We start from the raw sequence: 17,500 nt of genomic DNA, 5'->3' as shown, positions 1-17,500 counted from the left end.
GTTGAAGTTTCATTTTTTTATTTTTAAAAAAGCTGAAATTTTTACGAAAAATAAAAAAAAACGTCTCTGTACGACCCATAGGAACAAAGTTGTTTTACCTTTTTTTTTTTGAAAAATTCGAAGCAGCTTTATTATACCTACACATTAAGTTTTACTACCATAAATTGCAAATGGTTTCCTTGTAAAATAAATCCTTGGAAAAGCTTTAAGTGGGTAGTCGCAAAATCTTGGGAAAATCCATTTTTTTGCAATTTTGAGAAAAATAATAAGTAGGTACTTTTGAAAAATTTAAACGCAGAATGAAGGATTACGTTATTACCGAGGGCCGAAAGTCCTTCAAAACTTCTATAATATTTATTTTAATAAGTTACAGGGGTGAAAAAAAGAAGAAAAAATTTGATGTGATTTTTAATTTCAAATATCTCATTCAAAAGAAACTGTTTGTTTATTCTAAGGGACTTTCGGCCCTCGGTAATAAAGTAATCTTTCATTCTGCGTTTAAATTTTTCAAAAACATTTATTAGTATTCTCAAGATTCAAAAAAAATGAATGCATTTAAATAGCGTTGGCCCAATATTTTGCACCTACTTCCTTAGACGTTAAGGGACTACTGAGCACGAGCAGGTCTCTGGAAGAATAGTGGAGGAAGTGTGAATTTAAATCAATGAAAGGTGAAATGTGTAATTTAAATAAAATGGATGTTTTCACTTGTTTGCATTAAAATATATTATTTTTTATACATTTTTCTTGCTATTTGTATGTTTTTAGGCAAATAGACAATTTCAGATCATAAATCGTTAAAATAAATCGATTTTTTGACTATATTGAATATATTGTAACAATCTGTAGTACAACATACAATTTGTATGTTTTATCTGATAAACGTACCTACTTGTATCGCGAGTTGAATAGTAAATTGTGCGAACATTTTTAGAAAATATTAGAATTTCATCTTAATGAAATTAAAAAAAAAAACATTTACAATCAGCTAGAAGCTATAGGGCTGGTTGTTCGAACGCTAATCAACAATGATCACTATCAAATATTTAATTACTGTCACCAACTGTCAATGTCAAGTTTTGTTGGGTTGCTGAAAACATAATTGATTGTAATTATGAGATTAGATAATCAATTAACATAACAATTATTAACATAATTGATTAAGTAATTTCATAATTGTAATCAATAATTATGATTTTAGCAACCCAATCAAAGTTGACATTGACAGTTGGTGACAGTAATTAAATATTTGATAATGATCATTGTTGATTACTGTCACAACTGTCAATGTCAATTTTGGTTGGGTTGCTGAAAACATAGTTAATTATAATTATGAGATTAGTTAGTCAATTAACATAAAAATTATTAACATAATTGATTAACTAATTTCATAATTGTCATCAATAATTATGTTTTCGGCAACCCAACCAAAGTTGACATTGACAGTTATGACAGTAATTAAGTATTTGATAGTGATCAATGTTGATTAGTGTTCGAACAACCGGCCCTTTGTCACTGTTTAAAACGTCAAAATGTCGAATTGATTCATTAACGAGAATCGTAAAATGTAAAATACGTTAAGCATGGGAAAATCATCATTCGAGTAGCCAAATCGTCTTTAGAATAATAAAAACCGAATGCAAATACTAGACGGAACCGTGTGAATGAACTAATACAATAACAACGTGAAAAGAATAATAATCAAAAACTGTTTTCAGGTTGTTTTTAACAGTATTTAGCGCAGCAAATTTGTGAATATTTTACAAAAATTGTGCAACTTCTATTTATATCTACAGGGTGATTTATAAAGAATAGGTTTTGTATTATCTGCTTACTTTATAGCGACAAGTATTTGAGAGGCGGGGGTCAATGTATAAATCTAAAATAAAGCACTTTTTTGTGGTTTTTTAAGGACAGAAAAGTAATCTTCTTTAGGTACCATGTCTGTATTCAGACGTTGGCCGTCATCGTGTTTACAATTTAATCAAACCCTTCTCTATCGGCTGCTGCGAGAAATATTCTCTTACAGTGGAACCACTCCATTGTTTCAATATTACGCAGCCATGAAAGTTTCATTCGACCAATCCATCTCTTTCTCTAAAGTTTTCCTTGTATTATAACGCGAAGTAGATGGTATTTAGGTCCTCAGATTATATATCCGAAATATTCCGTTTTTCTTCTTATGATGTTTATGAGCAGACCTTTTAAATTCATTATTTTAAGAACATCTTCATTGGAAGTTTGCGAAACCCACGATATTTTAGGACCGTCGATAGAACACCAAAATTCGAATACTCCTAATTTGTTGAGCATTGTGGTATTTACTGTCCATGTCTCACAACCATATAACAGTATACATAACACACATAACATTTTGGGACTTTTCAGGACTAAACTGGTTAAGTAGGTAACGTTTTCCTCGTCCAAAAGTAATAATACTAGTATTTGCTGATAGAAAGAAATTTAAAGAATCTTTATAGCTCCAGATCTCCAACCTCCATCTTTTGTGTGGTTGGTTGATAGTTCTTCTACAGTTTAATTCCTTATTTCTTGCTATCGATCGTATCGGATCTTGTGGTTCTTATATTTGCTTCGTTCATTTAGTATTTCTAGAATTTTATCTGCTATCCAGGCTTTTTCCTTGTATTTTACTATTGTAAACACTTTTTTACTTGGATCTATTTTTATAAACCTCTGTTTAAAAATCTGCCAAGGATGTTCTACGTTGTTATATTTTAATCTATGTTTGTTTCAATTGCTCTGCCGTTTTCCCATTGTAATTTGTCTATAGTTCGTATTTTAAAAAAGAACTATACTTACATAAAGAAAAAATTAAGTAGAAGAAATATACAGGGTGTCCCGAAAAGATTGGTCATAAATTCTACCACAGATTCTGGGTTCAAAAATAGGTTGATTGAACCTCACTTACCTATATACAATAGTGCACACAAAAAAAGTTACAGCCCTTTGAAGTTACAAACTGAAAATCGATTTTTTTTCATATATCGAAAACTCTTAGAGATTTTTTATTGAAAATGGACATGTGGCATTCTTATAGTAGCAGCATCTTAAAAAAAATTAAAGTGAAATTTGTGCACCCCATAAAAAACTTTTGGGGGTTTTGTTCCCTTAAACCCCCCCAAACTTGTGTGTACGTTCCAATTAAAGTATTATTGTTGCACTATTAGGTAAACACAATATTTTTAAAAAAAAATTTGCCTCTTAGTACTTTTTTGATAAGCCAGTGTTTATCGAGATATTTTGAATATTTTTCGAATTCACCACATATTTGTATACGGTTAAGTACGATTATAGAGAGCTTTTAATAATCTGAAAATTTATTTATAATTTACATTATTAGGTATATTTTGAAAAAGAAGAAAGATCTCGATAAAAGGTGACTTATCAAAAAAAGACTAAGAGGCAAAAAAGTTTTAAAAACACTGTGTTTACCTAATGGTACCACAATAATAGTTTAATTAGAACGTACACAAACATTTGGGGGGTTTAAAGGAACAAAACCCCCATAAAATTTTTATGTAAACATATTAAAAATGAAGCCGCATCCCGATAAAAACTGGCTTAACTAAAAAATAGCAAGAGGCAAAAAAGTTTTAGAAACGTTGTGTTGAACTAATGGTATCACAATAATGCATTAATTGGAACGTACACAAAAGTTTGGGGGGGTTTAAGGGAACAAAACCCCCATACATTTTTTATGGGGTGGACAAATTTCACTATAATTTTGTTTTAAGATATTCCTGCTATAAGAATACCCCATGTCTATTTTCAATAAAAAATCTCTAATAGTTTTCGATATATTGAAAAAAATCGATTTTCATTTTGTAACTTCAAAGGGCTGTAACTTTTTTTATGAGCATATTTGTACTAAGGTAAGTTAGGTTGAATCAAACTATTTTTGACCCCAGAATGTGTGGTATAATTTATGACCAATCTTTTCGGGACACCCTGTATATTGCAGAAAAAATTGCACAATTAGCAAAAAAATGTATCTAATATGCGCATTTTGCACAGCATATCTTAAAACTAAACAATATATAGATTTTACATTTATTTGTAATGCATCATATAAGAAGGTTAAAAATACGTAAGAGAAACATTTTTGAGTATAACTTCAGTTTGATTTCGTCTAGTAATTTGCAACAGTTTTAGAAAGTGTTTAAAGTTCAAACATGCGGTTGCTAACACTATGTAGCAACAGTAAAATTCTTGTAAACTCAAATAGTCCTATTTATTCTTTCATGGGTTTTTTTTAATCAAATAGGACAGTTTCGTGTTTTATGAACAGGTCAAAATGCGTGAGGCACATAAATTTTATTTCATAATCTGAATTATTATACTTTCACAACTAAATCCTTCTTTCTTTATCTGAGAAGACAACTCGGTATTTTTTCAGGTGTCAGAATATTTTTGGACTAGATACTTTACATAAATTTACAACAGAGGACGAAAATAGGCCTTGAATATGAAGTGATGTAGAGGTGGTTTTCTAATAAAATTTATTATGAGTTCAAATATTTTCTTTCTATCTTAGAGAGACCTGTGAAATTGATAAATTTGGATCTAGAAAAAGACATTTAAAAAATATTATTTTTCGGCTATAAGTATTATTAACAATAAGATTAACGAACCTATTGATATAATGGTACAGTATCTTGTTAGTTTAAGGGGGGTAGGCGCAAAATCTTGGTCCAATGTTATTTAAATACATTCATTCAGAATGAAAGATTACATTATTACCGAAGGCCGAAAGTCCCCGAGAAACTAATGTTTATTTTGATAAGTTACGGGGGTGAAAAAAAAGAGAAAATTTCGCGTGATTTTTGATTTTAAATATTTCATTCAAAAGAAACTTTTTGTTTATTCCAAGGGACTTTCGGCCCTCGGTAATAATGTAATCTTTCATTCTGCGTTTAAATTTTTCAAAAATATTTATTAGTTTTCTCAGGATTTGAAAAAAATTAATGCATTTAAATAGCAATGGACCAAGATTTTGCACCTACCCCCTTAAATAAGAGAGGCAATAGGGTAAGCTCTTAATTTTAAGAAACAGTAATAATTTAGGTTAAATTTAAATTGCTCATTGGTCATTTGTGACCAGATTGCAATTGTAACAATCATCATAGTATTGACGATTATTTAAAAAAAATTTAAGCTGCAGGTTATCTTTTGTTGTTGAGAAACTGCTCCGATTTTTGTATTACGTTCTCTAATGACTGGTAGCAGATTTCCTTCAAGCAGAATTTGGTGTTTAGGTACAGATATAAGTCACTAGGTACTAAATCTGGCCAAGAGAGCGGGTGCTACATAACTGTGACCTGATTGGCCAAATAGGAGTCGACAGGAGGATACACGAGTTCTGTTTCGACATTTTGGGCCCTTTTTGCGAATTATTTTCTCGGAGTCTTCGTAAAGCCTCTAGACAGTGATATTGATTAACTGTTATTCCATGTAAATTATTGAAGTTTGTATATTGAAGAAACCAATCAACAGCATCTTGAATTTGAACTTGTTCATCTTCGCTTTTGTATTCTCGAAGATTTTGGAGTCTTGCACTGCACTAGATTTCTGTTTGATTTCAGGGTTATAGTGAAAATAGAAAAAGTTATGATCCTTGACAAAAAGTATGAGTCCTTTTCGGTGCATTTTATGGCGTCAGAATAAATGTATCTACGATGCATCTTCAATTCCGTCGTTAGAAGACTTCAAACAAAAACCCTTTGTAAAAGTGGTAGTTTTATATATTATCTAATGTGCCTTCTACGGAGAGCTGTAAGTATATTCGTTGAATATTCCAACACCCCGTACATTCCTGTGATATTTATTGTGAATACCAAATAAAACACGTTTGAGATTAACAATCTCAAGACTATTTCAACATTGTAGACACTATTTCCATTTTCTTCCGCTTTTCGTTGTTTTATTATATTTATATATTTCAGGGCATTCTTATGTATGACACTCTGCAAGATAAGAGGATTATGAAAGTTTTCGGTCCTTATCTGTGTTAATCTAACGGTGAAAGATATTTTCTATTTCAAAAGCAGATTAGCCCAGTCAAATAAAATTTTAATACCTATAAAACATTTTGTAATTAGGTTTCAAAATGGGGCCTCTTTCAAAACAAAATTTTAGAAATGACCAAAAATGAGTTTTTAGATTCCCCAAAAAGTCATCCCGATAGGATATTTTACTTTTTTTCTTGAAAGTTTTTTTAAAAAATGCTTCTTTTTAGATTTTCCTAATGAAAAGGAAGTTTGTTTGTACTTGCTTGGGACTTTTTACGAATAATTACAAAAAGTAAAACCGATAAATAAGGCTTGCATGAAAATAATAGGATATGCCGATAATACAATGGTTATAACGTAGAAAATAGCATTAAAAATAATCCCAAGCTATTAAATTCGAATCAAAATTGAGCACTAAAGGCCTTCTTCTTTAAGTACCGTCTCCCAATCGGAAGTTGGATATCATCATCACTATCTTTATTCTATCTACCGCTGCCCTGAAGAGTTATATAGAACTGCATTTAAACCAGTCCCTTAACTTCTTCAATTAGGACACTTTCCTTCGTCCTATACTCCTTCCTCCTCTTATCTTTCCGTGTATTATCAGTCTTACGTCAGTATTATCAGTCTTTCCCTGTATTATCAGACTAAAACTATTACGTGTAACACCCCAAGAAGATCTGTTTTTTTTCTTGGAAAAATATTTAATTTTGTTCAAAATCTTATTTCATCTGAATATTTAACCATAAATGAAACATTCTGAAATATTACTTCTAATAAATAGTGTAAAACTGAGAAATCATGTTTGGATACAAACACTCAATTTTTTAATTAACTTTTGAGCTGTTTACTCCAACATAACATTAGAACAGCATGTTTGAACCTTTTTCTTAATAGAAAAAACACCAAAATTCACTCACCAGTAATGACTAGACGTCCCTTAGTAGCGCTGAGCCTGGTTTCGCCGGTGAGCCTGTGTTTCGTCCTGCATTGATACGACTTGTAACCATCTTCAGGTCCTACGTCCTTGATATGTAGTTCTCCAGAAGGTAATACCAGGTATTTGCTGTCTGTTGAATCACAAAATATGTTATAGTTTTATGTATGGGGGACTAAAGTAAGAAGAGATTTACAAATAAAAAGCCTAAAGAAGGCAAAGAAACCTATATATACTGCAAGTATTCAGAAATTATTAAAAAACAAGCAAGGAGTGAATTCAAAACACTTTACAGAATATATAAAGTTTCTTAGGGCTTTCTATTTAACAAAATTTTGACACTGAGAAACATTTTTGTAATTGACAATGCTTATTTTCTAATAATATTAAAATGTATTCAAGATTTTCAAAATATGTTTGAAAATATATTTTCCAATACAAAAATGTCATTCAGTATTTGTAATAACGTGACAAAATAAGGTCAAAAGCTCCGATAAAAAATATTAGTTCGATCCAAAGACTATAAAAAAGATGTTTTAAACTCATAAAAAGATACATTACTCATCAAATTTTATATCTTCATTATAAGAAGATATACAGAAAATATTTAAGCAAACAGTATCCACACTTTAAAATTGCTTACATGTAGATAATGTTCCGTAAAGTCAGTAAGATAAAAATCATATTGTTTAAAAAATGAAACACTCTGCTAAAAATTAAAAATTATTTTTAAACTTTTTTTCTGTTTCAAAAATTATGCGATCCTTTTTGTGATTAGTGTAGTATTTTAGATGTTAATTTTTCTTACTAAAAGCTCTACATTGTCTCTAATAAAGTTTTCTGATAAGATTGAGTTCTAATCTTCCCTCAACCAAGTTATCGAGCTTTGGAGTATATTAAGTTGATCGAAAATAAAAATGCAAAGAAAGTAGACCTACGCTGACCTTATTTATCACACTATATCTACATCGATCGCAAAATACACGCCTCAATTAGGGCAATGTATTTTGCAATTTAATACACCTAATAATAGATCATTTTCCAGCTCATTCTTTGTAAAAAAGTTATAAATTCTGTCAAATATTGTTTGGTATATAGTTGTCCAATGAAAACACATTTAGATCTTCATTTAGAAGAGTGTTTTAACGGATCAAATAGATTTTAATCACAAGGTGACAAGTCGGAAGTGTAAGGTGGATATTCTAAAACTTCTAGCTTAATACACTTCTAGCACACCATCTGTATAAGCTCCTTATTTTCAGTACTAATCTCTTATAGAGAAGGATGTGCTGACAAAATCAAATTTATATAATTTTTTTACAATTCAATTCCATTCTTCTAAGTCCTGAGCTAATTGTCCTTCTTCATGAAATTCTCGGTCAATCAGTATTTTTGTTTGGTCCACCCAACGGCTTGGATATCTTCCCAGAGGTATTTTTCCTACAACTCTGCTCTAGATTATCTAGACCAAAAATCTCAAATAAATACCTTTTCGTGGCTACCAATACGATGGTAATCTTTTTCTCATGAGCATGTTTCAGTGCGTCACAGTTTTTCGATTTCTTTCTAACGCATTAAATTGTATGTGCCAGAAAAGAAAGGCTCGTCGGTGATTACTTTGGTAATTATTCTAGTTCGGTGATTATTCTAGTTGTCGATGGATGGCGCTATAATCGAAAAAAATGATTTACGAATTATATAATATATGTACGAATATAATCTGTACAATTTATATGACTATACAAATCAAAGAAAATACCATTTTATAAATGCAATAAACACAATTGATTTTTTTTATGCCAAATTGCAAATAAAATGTGACAACTGTCAGATTTAACTAAAATGTCACGTTAGAATAAATGTCATTCATGTAATTATCACGGAATTACTTTTTTTTTCTATCATTTGTGACGCTCTGAAAAATGCTCATGAAAAGAAGCATATCTCGACCAAATGTGTTTCCATTTGAACAATCCTAGTATTTTTAATAAATGATATACCTATCACTGGTTTGTTAAATATAATAAATAAATAAAACCAGTACATTTACATACAAACGTCTGGAAAAGATCTATATTATTTATAACAACAATCATACTGGGATTAATTCTGGAACTTTATATAAAGATGGAAGTATATTCGAGTAATATAAATAGTAATGAAAATACTTTTGTATGACTAAACTTTATAAAATAAAGAACAGAAAAAGTCTCCGTACGATTATTGTTACAGAGATATTGGTATATTGCGAAAAAATATAACAAAACAGTTATTGATATTTCAGGAAAGGTGCAATAATTTCTACAATTTTTTTTGGAATTTAGTGTTGATATTTATATCAGGAATTTTTAATATATTCCAGAAATAGGTCAGCGAAACCGGGTTTTCTCAGGATTTTGAAATTATCCAGCTATTGAGAATTAACGATTTGGCCGTATTTTCCTGTTTGTCGGAGCAACGTATTAAGTAATTCTACAACTTCTATAATACAACATTTTGAAGTTTTTAAATGTTTTGAATAACAAAATATTATTTAAAATATTGATAATTTTAATGATCCTTATAAATTAGAAAGAATTGGCGTTTTTCTTCTTAATCGTTGGTAACTAAAAAAAATCCGAAATATCTCGTAAATAAGTAAGTTTTCTTTCTATATTTATATAGTGAAGGGCAAAATTATAGAATAAATTTAGTTTTTAAAGAATAGGCAGGAGACTTTGTAGATAAATCCCGGAATAACTCGATTTTTATTTTTTTTATACATCTGGGCGTGATAACGTAATCGATGATTTTTTAAATGAGAATAGGAATCGTGTGCTAGCCCATTTGGAAGTTTATTCAATTCGCTATTCAGTGATAAAAACAATTACATAATTATTTATACACGGTGACCGAAAAATATTTAATTTTTGAATTAAATTAATTTATACAATAAGTATATTATATTATATTTTATGTAATAGAAAAAAACATTTTACTGCTGTCAGAAAATAGAAAAAAATGTTTAGTTGGGAAATAAAAATTGTTTTTTGCTTCAATAAAATATTCAAATTGCCACCCATTTAATTCTGTTTTTTAAATTTTGTAAATTTCGTGGTCGGTCGAAGTAAACTTTTGATTTTAAATATTCTCGTAAAAAAAATCAAGCAGTATAAGATTTTGATATCTCGAGGGCAGCTCTATTATTCATCGTCTACCAATCCGTCCCTTAGGAAAACAATAGGTTTAAAACACACACCAAAAGGAAGTGCAAAGTGGGGGGTACATCGTCTTGCTGAAATCCAAGATATTCATGAAAAATCGTCGATTATATCTTAACGTCTAAGTGGATAACATCACTAGAATGTCACTAGTATGATACATAATATGCCAAAAAATCATAATTTAAAAATAAAAATCGACCCGTTTCGGTATTTGTCTCGAAAATCGCCCATTCTCGAAAAAATAAACTTATTTCATAATTTTGCACCACACTATATATTAACTAAAAACACTTGATAAGTACCTACAAATTTTCAAATTTCAGAGAAAAACTTATTTTCCTGTTGAAATATAGAAAGAATGACAGAAAAGAGATCCGTTAAAATGGCCAGATGGAAAAAAGGCAATAAAATTACCTAGAAATAGATGGTCAAACATCAACTGACTCTAAAACTAATATGAAATAAGTGGACACCTATCAGAATAATTCTGATATGGAAATCCATGTAGTTTAATATAAGATATTTAATTGTATAAGCTTATATTTATATATATATATATATATATATATATATATATATATATATATATATATATATATATATATCTATGTATACCTACTCAAAAAAAATGTATAATCTATTTCCTTTTTCTTTACCGATTTGTTATATTTCTTCACTTTACTAACTACTTATCATATAAACATTTCTAGGAAAATTAAAACCGCTGACTTTTTTCTTTACCAGAAAAATCAATAAAAATATATATGTATAGGTACTAGAAATGTTTACAGCATAATAATTCCAAAAATAATCAATTACCATGAAATGATTTCAATAAAAAATTAATTAACAATTCAAGTTAATTGATTAGATTTGTGATTTTTTACTTATAGTGCCATAATATAGACAAATGCTATTTTTATTGATATGAAAAAAAAAGAAATCTTCTGTAATATGATACAAAGAGCAAAAACATTTTTGGTTTTTAATAGAATATGCACAGATATCTCAATAGGGTAATAAATATTTGTACTTTCATTCAACTGAACCTAAAAAATAAGTTTTATCTTATATTGTAGAAGACTGTTTTTGGTATGAGTTGTAACACAGCAGAGTAAGAATATCGATTGATATGTATTACCTTATTAATCTACCCGTACACTCAATATGCACTATAAATACTACTAAATCTAAAAGAGGTGGTAAATTGTTAAGGTTTAGATAGGAAAGGAAATTGTAAAGGAGTTCCAGATGTCCAAACTTTTATTTTTTTGATTTGCCGCAAATTAACACGTGTCAGTCAAAAATTCAACCAATGAGATGATCAATTACAGTACAAATCAATGTAGATCGAAATCTGAACAGCTTCATTCGTAACAACAACACAGCAAGTCATTCATTATTTGTCTCAGATTACAGTTATGTAGTTACAGAATGTCTCGTTTTGTTATGAAAGAAAATATTGAAGAGCATAAAAACACAACGCACAGCACACCTCTTTTAGTCCTAAATTACTCTTGTCAAAAATAGGCTATGTATTTACATTGCTCCACAAAATTAGCATACCCTCTATAAAAACAGCACTAAAACCATTAGCAGTTTAGAAGGATGTATTGAAAAAATAATAGCTTACTACAGAAGCACACTTTTGAATATTTTTCTGGTGGCGTTTTAATATTATCTCCTATATTTAATGAGAATTAACGAGAAATTTAACTAAAATTGTTGTTTATTCCCATGAAATATAGGAGTTAATATAAAAGGAAACAAAACTTATAATTCAAAGTATTTATAAAAGTAAATAATAGCCAAAGTGTTTTTAACAATAAAAGTTAAATCCTCATTCTTGAAGTAAAATTTTTATTCTGAAACACTTGATTGTTATGGGTTTTGCATGTATGTCGGTTCGCTAAACTCAGACACAACTGGCTAGTGATTTTAGCAAAGTAATTTTGCCAATTTCGTAAAATTGGCAAAAAATAATTACTATATAGTTAGTAATTTTGCCAATTTTGGCAAAATTGGCCAAAAACAAAAAAATTACCTATTAAAATTACTAGCCAGTTGTGTCTGAGTTTAGCGAGTGGACTATACTCGTATTTTCATTCTATAACAAGTTCCCGATTGAATATTCCATATTTTTGTACAATTTTTGTTTTCTTAAAAAGGTAATACCGGCAGTTTGGCAAAAATGACTCAAAATTAGTGAAAAAATAGTGAAACTGTACATCAATCGACGCAAAGTTACACTAAAAATTCACCCCCTCCTGTGAAAACCTAGGACTTACGAAGTCCAATTGCTTGTTAAACCTTTTTGTCTACAACCGTGTTAAAAATGCAATTTTTAGCACTCCATACGAGCGTTAAAAATACTACTTTTTCTACAACCATGTTAAAAATGCAATTTTTAGCACTCCATGCGTGCGTTAAAAATGCTACTTTAAGGCACTATCGCTTCAAAATATTTTTAAGGCACTGCAATTCGTATTGACCGTATTGGGACCGTGCAAGTTGCGCAAAGCGACACCTATTTCTACGCTCTGCACTTTTATTCGCACTTTTAATTGTATTGACCAATTACGTTAGTCCTGGTTGCTGGATAATTGTCAAGGCCATAGCCCAAAAAAATAATAAGAAGAAAAAATAAGATTCAGGTTATGTGATGAAAACCTAAACAATTGTATGTAGTAAATAAAATTAGTTATTAAAATGCAGTACTGCAAGCAAAATACAATTAATTAAATTTACCTTTTTATAATAATTGCATATCATATCAATATTGTGGAGCAACATATAATTTTTCTCCTTCAATGACAGTAGATATGAAACGTACGTCAATTTGACAATTTCGAATTATTTAAGAAAGTTGCAATATTTCTCCGCTATTCGCGCACGATCGTTTCACGTATCCCTTCCAAGTACTTGCACACCGCGAATAGACAATTTTGATGTATGTAATGTCAAAAAAATATAAAAATGGAATGTCAGTCAAGTTCAAGTAAAAGTTTTTGTAGATATTGTCCTGTAATTACGTTTGTAGAAAAAATATTGTATGATATGCGTGTTAAAAAGTACATTTTTAAGGCACTCGTGAATTGCAGAATTCGCTATCTCTCATTCTGCAAACTTTCACATGCGTGCCTTAAACGTGTACTTTTAACACTTATATCATAAACAACTATTAAGACACTAGTGCTTTAAAAATTTTAAGGCACTGCAGTTTGTATTGACCGTATATACAATTTTGATGTAATGTCAAAAAAATATAAAAATAGAATGTCAGTCAAGTTCAAGTAAAAGTTTATTTAGATATTGTCCTGTAATTACGTTTGTAGAAAAAATATTGTATGATATGCGTGTTAAATAGTACATTTTTAAAGCAATTTTTAAGTAGGTACCTTAAACGTGTACTTTTAACACTTATATCATAAATAACTATAGTATCCCTCAATTGAAGTTTTCACTATAAAATATATCACTATCATGTCATTCAATTTTTTCGGTGTTTGACTATTTCGTTTCTGGCCATAAATAAACTTATGTTCTGCGCCACTGAGGTGTTATATACTCTTTTGTCATACAAGCTGTGCTATCATGCATTTCCGAACAAATCTTAGGGATCCGTCAATGATTTTAAAATTCCGCTAAAATTTTATTCATTACCTCTCATAAATACGTAAACATGGAAGAAATATTGAATAGACATCTTGGATGTTACACAGGGTCCTCTCCACTCTATCCCCCTATCTATCTGTTTGTGTTTTGAAAATGTAATAATTATATACATATAGATCAGTGGTTCCCAACCTTTTATGTCTGGCGACCCACCTTCTGATGTTTTTTCATATTCGCGACCCATCCCTCACCCATTATGATACGCTATTCTGTGCTCTGTTCGCTACTCAGCTACTGTAAGAGCCACGCCGCGACCCACCTGAAATCTGTCGCGACCCACCGGTTAGGAAACGCTGATATAGATCAAAAAAGATAGGCGACTCCTGTCTAGAGGGAAAGAAAGTTATTAAAACTAGTTGAACGTGATAAACCCAGCTGATTTTTGTGTATATATCTAAGATATCCAGATGGGATAAATGGCACACTGACGTGAGAGTGGATTATACTAAAAATTACCTCAATGAATTCACTCGAACATTTAAAAGTATTTAAAAATATTTTTAATTTAGTAAAAAAATACGTAACTCCACTTTTGACAAAATTTTCCAACGTACCAAAACACATAAACATCTAAATGACCACAGTATAATATTTCGTGTGTCTTAAAGGCATAATATGTAGTTTTCAAAAAAGACATAGGCGGAGCACCCACCTACACATCAGAGCAAATTAAGACGAAGACCAAGCAACATCTCTGTTAGCAGACGTTCTCAAAAATCAAACCAAAGTGTTCATCGTTTCTTGGTAGTCTAGACCCCAGGGCTGCTACATCGCCACACCTCTACAGTACAGTCAGGATCGACGTGATAGTGATTTGGATGGCCAATAGTACACACAGACATTATAGTAACTAGTTTATGTTTATTTTGATTCTGTTCAAGTTCTAGTGTATTTGATGTTTTTTCGCATTTCTCTCTCATAATACATTCTTATTATACACTATCTCTCCCATTTAGGACATTCTGCATGTTTGTCCTATCGTGTAGATATTAATTTTATTGACAACCTCCACAAAACGAAGTAATTATTTCACAACACAATCTATACTGAACAATTAAATCTGTTGAGGAAATAAATAGATACTTTCTGTGCTCGTTTCGTAATGACGGCGATTAAAACACAGTTATATGTGTGTAAATATCTAATTACTAATGTATCAAATGATGTATTAGCATACAATCATTAACGATTATTACAATGAATAATGTGCTTCTTGTTGAAGTGTTACTAATATTTTAGTGATATATTCATCGTTTGTCTTCTAACAATAAAATATTATAGATAGCTGTGTCATTTTCATTTGCATGTTATTGTTAATATAATCTATACTGGGTGGGTATGATAATAGAAGAAAAAATAATAGAGCCAATTATAACTTTTTAGGAAATGACAATGTAGTGTGTAACGTTATAAACGTTACATAATTATTTTATTCGAATTTTGGTTGATTTTATCGTTGATTGAAATATACCTCAATCAACGATTTTATTCATTTCTTAACCATCTGTATTGTTTTACTACTTTCCTTCTAAAAATAGTAGTTGTCTAGTTAAGGAATACAAAACAAAAGTGTTGTAAATTTGGTTACATCGATAAGAAGTGTAGGATAGTGAGGATAGTGTCACTTTTAATGATCAGCAAATAGTGCCGATTTTAATCTTATAGAGAATGTTTGGGACTTGCTTGGTAGACGTCTGCGGAATTGTTCTAATTAACCAAACACTCTGCAGGAACTGCAACCCTTTTTTCCAAATTTGGAATGAGCTGGACGAGAATACCTTAAGACCGTTTATTTCGAGTATCAATCGTTGATGCCAAGCTGTCATTCGTAGAAGAGGTGGAAATACGTCTTATTAAGCAAAAAAGTTGAACAATTTCAATTTTTCTTCTTCTTCTTGTGCCACTCCTATCGGAGATTGGAAATCATCAAGGCTACCCTGACTTTGTTTACAGCTGACCTAAAAAGTTCATTAGTGGTGCAGCCAAACCACTCTCTCAAATTCCGCAACCATGACATTCTTCTACGGCCTGGATTCCGTTTTCCTTATATTTTTCCTTGCATTGTATTTTGAAGTAATGCGTATTTATGACCTCTCATCAAGTGACCCAAATACTCGAGTTTTCTTCGTTTTATCGTTAACAAAATTTCTGGGTCTCTTCCTATCCTTCGTATTACTTCAAGATTTGTGATTCTTTCAACCCAACTTATCTTCAGCATTCGACGGTAGCACCACATCTCGAAACTTTCAATATTTTTTATGTTGTTCTGTTTGAGAGTCCAGGCCTCTACACCGTATAATAGCGTGTTAAATACGTAGCCACTTAGCATTCTTAATCGTAGAGGGATGCTTATATCTCTGTTGCAGAAGAATTTTCTCATTTTTATGAAGGTGGCAATGGCAATTTCGATACGTCTTTTTATTTCATTGTTTGGGACTCCAGTTTCGTTTATTAAAGTTCCCAAGTATTTGTAACTTGATACTTTTTCAATTTGATTGCCGTTTATACTAATATGTGCTGGTTGTGTCATGATTTTACTGAAGACCAATTTTTTGGTTTTTCAATTTTTAGGAAATGGAAATTCTAAAAAATAAAAACCTAGATAAAGGAGATTTAAGGCTAATAACATACCTCTATTACAATCAGAGAGTAATAGTAATAATTGCAAAAGAAACATCTGAAGAAATGGAAATAAAGAGAGGAGTCAGGCAAGGCTGCATACTATCATCTCTATTATTAAACGCTTCTTCTGAAGAGGTAAGTCGAGAAACTCTGGAAGATGAAACAGTCGGCATAAGAGTAAACGGAGTCTTAGTTAACAACATCAGACATGCAGATGATACAGTAATAATAGCCGATAGTTTACAAGACCTGGAAAGACTCATGAGTAAAATAGTAAGGGAACACGGACTCTCTCAATATCAAAAAGACGAAGTTTATGAAAATTAGTAAAATCAACCATAACACTAACGAAATCTTGATAGTAGAGGGCCAGAGATCGAAAGAGTAAAAAAGTACACTTACCTAGGAACACTTCAGAAAATAATGACTACACTGCAGAAATCAAAGTCAGAATCGAAAAAGCACGTTATAATTTTATGAAAATGAAAAGTCTTATGTAACAAAGATTTAACATTCGCTCTTAAAGTACGCCTAATAAAATATTACGTACACAGTGTACTATACTATGGAATGTAATCATGGACGTTAAATCTAGAGACAATGAGACGACTTAAAACCTTTGAAATGTGGACCTATAGAATAATTATGAGGGTTTACTGGAAAAATAGAGTTACGAACAGTGAATTATTGAGAAGAATAGGTAAAGAGAAGGAAGTTAAAGTTACAATTAAAGAAAGAAAGCTACAGTATCTCGGACATGTAATGCGGGGTGAGAACTATGGCATCCTGCGACTCATAATGCAAGGAAAGATAGATGGCAGAAGAAGTATCGGAAGAAGACGAATTTCGCGGCTGAAGAATCTGAGAGAATAGTTTGGGAGCAGTTCAAAACAACTATTTAGAGCTACTGCCTCAAACATTAAAATAGCTATGATGATTGTCAACCTTCGTAGCGAAGATGGCACCTGAAGAAGAAGAAGACTTTTTAGAATTGGCGATTGTGTTGTTCATTGTTTTAAGGTTCTATTAAGTTT

At 30.7% G+C, this 17,500-nt stretch overlaps 1 protein-coding gene across 1 annotated transcript in view; it reads right to left on the bottom strand.

Moving 5' to 3' along the window:
- Window positions 1–17,500, bottom strand: part of LOC114337166 (cell adhesion molecule Dscam2) — a 477,141-nt gene that overhangs the window by 292,237 nt on the left and 167,404 nt on the right. The window contains exon 4 of the mRNA XM_050660810.1: window positions 6,950–7,099. Within this exon, the coding sequence (XP_050516767.1) occupies window positions 6,950–7,099 (150 nt within the window). The remainder of the gene's footprint in view (window positions 1–6,949; window positions 7,100–17,500) is intronic.

The sequence above is a fragment of the Diabrotica virgifera genome, chromosome 9, assembly GCF_917563875.1.
Source record: "Diabrotica virgifera virgifera chromosome 9, PGI_DIABVI_V3a".
Classification (NCBI taxonomy): Eukaryota; Metazoa; Arthropoda; class Insecta; order Coleoptera; family Chrysomelidae; genus Diabrotica; species Diabrotica virgifera.
Note: the sequence above shows the minus strand (reverse complement) of the source record. Positions and strands in the feature narration are given on the sequence as shown.